Source organism: Trypanosoma theileri, assembly GCF_002087225.1.
Source record: "Trypanosoma theileri isolate Edinburgh chromosome Unknown TM35_Tth_5_V1, whole genome shotgun sequence".
Classification (NCBI taxonomy): Eukaryota; Euglenozoa; class Kinetoplastea; order Trypanosomatida; family Trypanosomatidae; genus Trypanosoma; species Trypanosoma theileri.
Window position 1 is genome coordinate 478372 of NW_021639847.1, and position 9696 is coordinate 488067.

A 9696-nucleotide genomic window follows, 5' to 3' on the forward strand; every position below is an offset into this window, starting at 1 on the left:
TTTTTTTTTTTTTTTTTTTTTTTTGTACTTTTCTTATTTCATATATATTTAAAGCCAAAGGGAAGACGAGGTTTGAAATATTACCTCTTATGTGGTAATGATGGGTAACAAAAGGGCAGATGTCCTTTCCGGAGAAGCATATGTTAGTAACAGCCATAGTGTATCTTCCTCGCATTCTTATTTCTTTATGAATGACATTCTTTGTCGAAGTGAGACGGCGGATGCATCATTTCGGCCCTCTGATGTCTTTGTAGGACTTGACCCACCGCCTGTGCGAACTCCACTCCTCGGTGAAGTTGCCTCAAATCACAATTATATCCATTCTGCTAATTCTATTGCTGCTGCTACTACTACTAATACTAATGATAATAATAATAATAATAATGATAATGCGATTCCTATTGGTGTGGATAGAGATTGTCCCATTTTTAATACTTTTGGGGTGTTATCTGGAGGTGTGCTTGTAGATCCCATTTCACAGAAATTTGTGGATTTTGTAGATGATATAATTTTTTCCCCTACTATTTCTCAGAAAGAGAAAGAGAATGAAAATGAAGTTCATTATCAGACTCTTAAGTTTTCTAAGATTCAAGCAGAGGGAGTACTTTTCCTTTGTTCATCTATTGAACCATTTAATGCATCTGGAACTCAACGGACGCCTCTATGTTGGCCACGATCTCATCTTATGAATTCAAATGATGCGGGAAGTTTGGCTCAGCGTAATATCCAGTATATTTTATCTCATTCCGTTTCTGAAATGTCATTGAAACAAGAAGATTTGTTTACTGTGGAATTCTTCCGTTGTCATATGAAGTGTTTGCGACCTCAAATGACATTTATGACGGAAAGTACTCCTTTTCGTGTGCAATACGGTGGGAAGATATTTCCACCAGAAGAAACGGATAATTCTAATAATAATAATAATAATAATACTGCTGCTACTACTAGTCCTACTACTACTCCTATAGATACTACTACTAATACTGTTAGTTTTACCACCGTTGAGGGTGAAGGTTCTCCGTATTCGGAGTTTCATTGCTTTACAGGTCTCCCAAAGATGGCGTACAGGAAACACGAGGAAAAGATTTGTCGAATACCAGGAAAAAAATACGCCCAGCGACTTGAATTACGTTTGCAGAATTTATTACGACCCTTCCGTGGGGATTTTTATGTTGCGAACCGTCCAGAACGTACACGATTTGCAACTGCACATAAACGCGCATGGTGGATATTTCTACGTTACTTTGAATTTCTCCGTGTGTATTCTCTGCCAACACCTGATGTCTCTGGCCGCACGATATGGCAACTCCCGGCTAATGATGATAACACAAGCGGCAATCACCACTCTAGTAATAATAATGGTAATAGCGGTAGTGGTGGCATGGGGTATATGGATTCGCTGCGCAGCTTTGAGACCGCGCGGCTTAATGGGCAAACGGCGAAAGTAAATATGTATGCAACTGCAGATGCGTGGGACTGGTTGCTGCGGAATGATCGTGATCGGCTAATGCGGCGTATTCGGAGACTGCAATATGGTCTGAGGAAAATTGAGGCGGAGAGAAACACTAGTAGTCAGGGATAGTATGTATGTATATATATATATATATATATATATATTTAATATATGTATATGTGTTTATTTATGTTTATATATGTTTCAATTTGTGCTTGCAAGAGGGGACAAGGAAAGAAAGGTAATTGCTTTGAGAGAGGAAATGAAGAAAAAAAAAAAAGAAAGTAATGGGAAGGGAAAGGTAACCGGTTTTTCCTAAGTTCATTTAAATAATTTCGTAAACACAAAACCCTGTTTTTTCCCTGATTCCCTTCTTTTTTTTTTTTATCTTCTTCTGATCATTTGGGCTATAATACGCGTATTGCTTGGAAAGGGGAAAGAAAGGGTCTTGAGTTTTCTTTTTTTTTTAATTTGACTGCCTCTGTGTGTTTTTTTGTTTTTTCCCTTCTTTCTATTTATGTTTATTTGTGTATATGTGTATGTATGTGTATATATGTGTCTATGTTTGGTTTCGCTTCTCTCTACTTGCGTTTCATATGATAAATGAAATAATAATAATAATATTATTATTATTATTATTTTTTTTAGTGTCGTCACATCATACATAAAATTCACAAAAAAATAAAAAAAAAAAAATAAAGTGAAGAAGAAAAGAATAATAAAAAAAAAAAAAACAAGCAAAGGCGTGTCCATTATTATTATTATCATTTATTTCTTATCTGTTGATACATATACATATACGTAGTGATGCTACGGCGGTGTCCGTTGACTCTCTGTATTGTGCAGTATGCTGCTCTCTCTACGGCTGCTAGTAAACTCAATACAATGTTGGATATTAAAACAAATGGACGACCTGTTTCGAGTGATGTACTCAAACAGTTTATACGTGCAGATGTGATGCCGCTTTTAAAAGGGAAAGTATTAGATAGACGACATGATAGTTCAGAAGTACGCCGATTTATGGGACAACTTCTTCGCGATGCGGCTTTTGCGGCTGTGGTACTACACGCCAAATCTAGTGGTGTATATGTGAATACTCTTGTGGATTGTATTAAACATGATCATGAACGTATACAATTTGTACAGAAAATGACTTCTAGTCAAGCCAGTCGTGTAATAGATTATCTTTCTCGTGTTGGTGTACGAGATGCTGGTGTGTATGCCCCTCTTGCCGCACGATTAGATTTCAATCAATTAAAAGAAATCTCACGAGCTATGTTTGCATTAGCAGAAGAAGGAATGTATCAAGAAGTTGTTTCTTTCATTCTTCCATTATATTGTGGAGAAACATGGGAGCCTGTCTTTGGTGGTGGTGAGGGATATACGGGTTTGTATAATAAAAACAGTAATGTCTTTGATGCGGTGCGTCTCTTGCGAGTTCTTTCTAAAGTTGTACGTGGAGTAGTAGAGCAACAACGACTAAATCAAAAAGTGGGGAATATTCAACCACTTCCAGTAGAAAGTATTCAACGACTACGTACAAATTTAACGGTATTTATTCTTGAAAATAAGGATTTACTTCGTGGTGGTCATTGGATTAACTTTACACGTGCTATGGTATATTTTCCTCAGGAATATAAAAACATGAAATATTTGGATCAACACTTAACAATAGTGAAATTAGTAGAAACATTACAATTGCCTCATCGTAGTGCCTTACAAGGTTTATCCGAAACTATTGAAACAGATGATATGGCTGCATTAGGAATGCATCAAATATTTACAAATGCAGAAAAGAGGGAAAAAGAACGTCATGCTCAAGTTTCTTCTACAGAAGAGAAAAAGAAAAGTTTTTTATTTGATGTTCCATCTATTGATTTAACCAAATTACTTTCTATTATAAATGATGTACCTTTTCCAAAGGCTATTCAACAAAGACGTCTGGAACTTGTTATTCGGGCTATTGTAGAAGAAGTGGATTCTCTTAACTTTACGGATTGTGTGCGTTTTCTTCAGGCCCTTCGCCAAATTGAAGGTTCTGCTATATTTGCCCCTTCTCTTAATGCTGTAGTTGCGGCCATAGATAAACAATTATCTAATGGAATGAAGAAACCAAGTCATTTTATTCCATATAAACGTTTAGTGCAATTCGCTACTCTTATTAGTGCATTTCGTGTAAAGAGTTGTGCGGGATTTTCTCTTTATCTCTCACAGTTTCTTCCCACTGTACATTCCATCACTGTAGAAGATGCGACGGCACTTATGAATGCGCTTGCCTCTGTTGGTGAGATGGATGGGATTGAACACTGTGCAAAGGTAGGAGAAGAGATTCTTGAGAAGGTTGGATGTGAAGATGAAACTATAGAGGGAAATCAGGCACTTCTTCTTTTATATCCTGTGGCTTGTGCAAAGTTACTACGAGCTTCTGTGCTTTTAAATGCGATACCATCAAGGAATGCGATTACAAATATTTTTGGTACAAGTGATGAAGTATTAAAAGTGTCACCCGCATTTCGAGCTGCAGGGGCTTCTGTTATATTTGATGTTGCCCGTTCACTCTATCACTTTTGTCGAAGTCAATCTATGGATAATATTAATAATAATGATAATAATAATAATAATAATAATAATAATTCATGGGAAACATTACTGTGGAAAAAAGGAATGATTAATGCACTGTTACCACTCTTAACACAACTAACAAGTGAACTTGCTGAAGAAATGGAATCAACAAATAATGGTTTTAAACAAACGAATACTTATGTTCCTTTAGCATGGCGTAGTAGTATAGAAGCTATTTTTCACTGGATAGATGTGAATTTAGATATTGTTTCCTTGATTACAATGTATCAACGTATTGAAGATGTTTATCCATTTTGTCGAAAGATTATCACTATGGGAGTGGGAATTGCAGAAATGCAACGTCGAAGTATGGAAGAAAACTCCATTTCAACAAGAAAAGGAAAAAGAACAGCAGAACCTCCTGTTTTTTCCTCCAATAGTATTATTCACATCACCTTCTTTCTACTTATTCTTGAACAAATAATTTACCATGGTACTTGGCAAGCAGAGATTGCTGGTTCAACAGAAGTAGGGAAAGAAATAAAGTTAAAGATGCAGGCTTTAAAAGAAGACTACAACTCATTACTTTCAACACCTATCTCTACTCATACACACATGAATAAGGATGTGTCACCTCTCACATTCATGGAAAAAGTATTTCCAGCAGAGAATGGAGACTGTACACATCCTCCACTCTTTAATCGAAACAGTATTCTTGAAATTACAACGAATCTCCCGTTTGCAATTTCACTGGTAGTGAGTCAAGGACCAATTAATGCGTTATTTTGTGAGCGGGCCGTAGTCTCAATGATTGGTGTTGACAATTGGGATAAAAACACAGAAAGTAACAGTGAAATTGATAAGGGTGGATCGCGTTTGGATTAAATACTCATTCCAAATGATAAAAAAAATACATTGCATGACCTTCTTTTTTTCCTTCTGTTACTATAATAATATGTGATGTTTATCTAAAACTGATGGGACTCATTGTAATGAAAAAAAAAAAAAAGAGAAAGAAATCCCATACATGTCAAAAAACCAACATCTCTCCCTTCTCTTCTTCTTTCAAGTAATAGTTAGTACGATATATATATATATATATATATATATATATATATCCATGTCGTACGTGGCATCATCTGAGGGATATGTGCGGGGTGATGATAACATCAGTCGCCGAAGTGAACGTTTGCGGTCCGGCGCTATGGCCATGTCGCGATCAGCCCTAACGCACACAGAAGTGCTGGAAGATAAAATCGTTGATCTTGGGGATGGAGTGATGGCAAACTTTTATGAACATCTTCTGGCTCGATTAGAACAGCATGGGCTTCGTCGTTGTCTCGCGAATGAGAGAGAAGATGATGATAATAATAATACGAATAAAGATGATACTAATAAGAATGGTATGAATGTCAATCATGACATGAGTTTGGATGAGGGAAAATCTAACTGTGCTTCTACAAATACTCCTGGTGAACCCAGAGACTCTATAGAGGAAGATGCTCGGGAACCATATTATTATCTCTGTGTCCCTTGCGAATTGCCGATAACGAAAGTTTCCTCAAGGGCAGCGACATTATCAATGTTGCAAGATGCTCATTATCATCTTTGCTCGGCAGAGCATCGACGAATTGCATCCTGGATGGGAGAACCGGATATTGACTTTACACTACAGAATTCATCCGAGTTGGATCCAAGCGGATATACACGAATTCATGTGAATGGTATTCCAATGCTGTTATCTACACGTCCAGGTGGAGGTGATATGTTTTTTCCATTACCGCATGAAATAAACGAACGCGATCGATCCTCACCGTCGGGAATGGATACATTATTAACAGCGACTGAACCTCATACAGAGATGTGGTATCGTCCATTAGAGTCTATCTTCACAGAAACAAAGCAGATGTTGTATACTACAGGATTTGATGGAAATTTACGTACAAGGAGATGGGATGAAATATCTCGTAAACGTAGTCGATTTATTTTACAACACATTTCAAAGGAAAAGTATGAGAAGGAGAGTTTTGTGGAAGGAGAAACCGTTCCGGCGTTATTTGAAATAAAACCGCAACGCCTACCAAAGAAAAGTAATAATGGTACACAAGTGAGTGGTTGTCGATTATCTTATACGGTTTCTAAAAAACCAATAATGGTGTGGGATTCTGATGTAGATCCAACCTTAAACCGTGCTATTGTAAAGAATGACGGCGTTTATCGAGTTGTATTAATTAAGGCAAGTGAGGCCGCACGTATATTATCAGATAAATCGTATTTAGGTGTATCGGAAGAGCCTTATGCGACGGAGAATAATGGGCAAGTACTGACAATGGAGGCGTTGAGTCATGTCCGTGGGACATCCACTGTTTGTGAAACCCAATCGGATTTTAATTGGACGGATTGAAATTACAGTGATAGGATTACTCACTTTGAGGATTCATCATCAGATATGAGTGATTGAATTTTTTCGAGTAAAAGATGTATTATCCTTTTTTTTTTTTTATCCTTTTCTTTTCTTTTTTGCTTCGAAACTTTTTTTTTTTATTGTTTCGTGTTTTTGTGCTTGATGTTTGGTCGTTTGGTTTTTTTTTTTTTTTTTTGCTTTATTATTTTTGTTTTCTTTATGTTCAAATATATTTGAGAGAGATCACCCTTATCATCTTCTATGAGTATACTTGTAATGATTATCTTGAATTTTCCTCTCCTTTTTTTTTTGGCTTTACTTTGAACTTTCTCTTGTGTATATAATGTGTTAATAGCTCAATCTCCTCCGCAAGAGAAAAAAAAAAAAAAAAAACGGAAAAACAAATAAATAAATAAACGAAAAAAAGAAGAAGAAAAAAAGCATACCCCATCCCAAAAGGAAAAAAAAAAAAACAAAAAAGAAAAAAGATAAAAAAGAAAAGGAAGAAAGAAAAAGAATCAATGGACTCTTGTAATGTGCGGGTTGTTTCCACTCCCTTCCCCATTAACGGAATGGAGTGCTATGACCGAAGTATGAATGTTTCTAAGCCACATGTAATTAGTCATGTCCCGGTGCAAAAGGCTATAGTCTCCGGTGGAGCTCACAAAGTACGGCAGTTAAACGCTCTTAATAAAAATGGGCTTGAAGAGGTGGAAAAACCAATCTACATGGTCTCTCTACATCATAAAGGGAAATTATTGGTATGGAATGCAGATGCGCAAGAGGTGGTGGGTATGTGTGATCATCATGATTGTTCTGTTGAACAGTGTATTGTTACTTCCACATATATTTATGTACGTGCAGAGAATGAAGCGGGAAAAAATAATGAGGCCGACTGCATGGTGTATGTTTGGCACACGAAATCATTGGAACCATTTCGTCAAATATTGGCACATGAGGGACGAGTGACTTCTTTAGTGGTGAGTGATACGAAAGATGAATGTTTTGCAACAGCTGGTATTGATCACACAGTGAAGTTTTGGGATTTAACCAAAAGTGTTTTAGCTCCTGTAAAGAAAATTGTTTTAAACAGTGTTCCAAGGGTTGCTTTATATTTTCGTAATATGGTAGTGGGAGGATGTGCGGAGGTATCTATGATTATATGGAATGCACAGTCTGGAGAAACTGTAAATACTATAAAAGATGGAAATGATCCTATAGTGGTGGTTCGATGGGTAAATGATCCTAAAGGACTTTTAGCTCCACCCCATTCACGAGCGAAACAATGTCTTAATTCATTACTTGTAGGTTATAGTAGTGGTTTTGTAAAAGGATGGTCAATAGATATTTCTGCAAATAATATGCCAATGGTACTTAAATGGTCACAAAAAGTTCACCGTACTTATGTAAATGATCTCTGTGCAGATGATGATATTGTTTTGAGTTGGAGTACTTTAGATGGTGCCTTTATACTTATACCTTCACGAGGTCAATGTGTTCCACTTGTTTCATATGGTGTACGTATTGCTATTCTTGATACTTGTGCTAAAAGTGCACTTGTTGGAGTGGATGATGGTTCTATAAAAGTATTTTCTTATTCTGGATTTGCTTCTGGTATGAGTGAACCTGTTGTCATGGCTTCTTTTCAACCGCATTTAAGTGGAATTACAGGAATGTTTCTTCAATTACTTGAAGATGAATCTTGGGATCGTCTTATTTGCGCTGCGGCGGATGGCTCTATTGCTTTCCTAGATTATACAAAGACTAGAGGTGGTAAATGGTTAAAAGAAATTGGGGCACAATGTGTAGAAAGTGTATCTAATGATGGATGTGTACTTCTTCCATGGGCAGCTCGTGGTGGTATTTCAGCTATTGATCCTATAGAAATGCTACCTTTTCCAAAACAACCAAATTTGGAATTAAAACAACTTATTACAACCATACGATGGGTGGAGGAAACAAATAAATTATTTGTAGGTTCAGATGATGGAGTACTTTCTATATTTGAAGGAAGTTTTGATGAACATCATATTCCTTCTTTTCATAAAATTGAAGAAAGAAAATTATCACCATATTTTGTACGAAATATTGCGATAAGTGAACCTAATAGAAGTTTTGCTGTTGTAAATTTACAAAAAGGTGTATTATGGCGTGATGGAGCCTTTTTTATTGTGGACACTAAAGGAGCAGATCTTATGTATCCTATTCAACCTATACCAAGTATGTTTCCTATACGAAGTAGTATGATTACATTTACAGGATTAGATTCATTTGATTACACAGTTATTTTACAACTTCGCGATGGGACGATTGTACAATATGTTGGTCATACTATTGGAAAAAAACCTCCTGTGTTTGTACGGGTATTAGCAGGTTCTCTTCTCACAGATGTACTTAACTTGGAGTCTACTGGACTTGCCGTGTATCCAAGCAATTATGTACTGGATATACTTCCAACGGGAGGTGGGGTATTGAATTTGAGTTTAATGTATGCAGAAGGTTCAACCATAAAACGATTGATATTTAGTGCAGGTACTGCTGGTTCCGTTGAAAAACGTAATTTTGCAGAAAGAGAACAATCTTCAAATGGAGGAAATACAGAAGATGAATTTCAATCTGTGGTTGCCTTATGTCCTGTTCGTCAAGGTGAATTGGGTTTTGTTATTATTCGAAATTCTCCCTATGTGGATATTGTTCGAAATAATGGAGATTATATTTACCGTATTTCTCATAAAGGAGATGTTTTAAATTATGAAATCATAGGCCGTAGGCGTCGATCACGTACATTTCCATTTGAGGCATCTTCTTCTTTAAATAATAGTATGTCCTTTGCACCCGCATCTTCTCCTGCTGCTTGTACTGCCGCCTTCTGTGCGGTATCTCGATATATCGCTATTGGATACAGAGATGGTCTTGTGCAATTGTTTGATACCACACAAAATGTTATCTTTGCACGGTTTACTGTACATAGAACGATGATATTTGGTCTTTGGGCATTTCCACGTGTGGTGATATCATCTACAGAAGATGGATTTTGTCATGCCGATCGCATTCTCCCTCGTGTGATGTTTGATGATCGCGGAAGTCGACAAAACTCTGCAAGTGGATCTATACTGATTCCACGTTCATCTCCAGGGAACACTTCTTTGGCGAGCACTGCATAATGAATATATATAAATAAATATGTAGTTTTGCTTTTATTTATGGGTTAGCTCTCTCAAAAAGATAATTTCACATCTAAAGAAGTAGAGAATGATATATATATATATATATATAT

General features: G+C 36.5%; 4 protein-coding genes across 4 annotated transcripts; all 4 read left to right on the forward strand.

Moving 5' to 3' along the window:
* Window positions 1–187: 187 nt before the first annotated feature.
* On the forward strand, window positions 188–1582 carry TM35_000052640 (uncharacterized protein; the record flags this gene model as incomplete). Its single annotated transcript, XM_029022919.1, has 1 exon — window positions 188–1582. One exon carries the CDS (start codon window positions 188–190, stop codon window positions 1580–1582), a length of 1395 nt encoding a protein of 464 aa, XP_028885734.1.
* A 678-nt stretch (window positions 1583–2260) lies between these two features.
* On the forward strand, window positions 2261–4900 carry TM35_000052650 (uncharacterized protein; the record flags this gene model as incomplete). The annotated part of the gene is made up of 1 exon (XM_029022920.1): window positions 2261–4900. The coding sequence occupies one exon, from the start codon at window positions 2261–2263 to the stop codon at window positions 4898–4900; it is 2640 nt and encodes an 879-aa protein (XP_028885735.1).
* Window positions 4901–5135: 235 nt separating this feature from the next.
* Window positions 5136–6419, forward strand: TM35_000052660 (uncharacterized protein; the record flags this gene model as incomplete). The annotated part of the gene is made up of 1 exon (XM_029022921.1): window positions 5136–6419. One exon carries the CDS (start codon window positions 5136–5138, stop codon window positions 6417–6419), a length of 1284 nt encoding a protein of 427 aa, XP_028885736.1.
* A 521-nt stretch (window positions 6420–6940) lies between these two features.
* Window positions 6941–9583, forward strand: TM35_000052670 (uncharacterized protein; the record flags this gene model as incomplete). The annotated part of the gene is made up of 1 exon (XM_029022922.1): window positions 6941–9583. One exon carries the CDS (start codon window positions 6941–6943, stop codon window positions 9581–9583), a length of 2643 nt encoding a protein of 880 aa, XP_028885737.1.
* Between the last annotated feature and the right edge of the window lie 113 nt (window positions 9584–9696).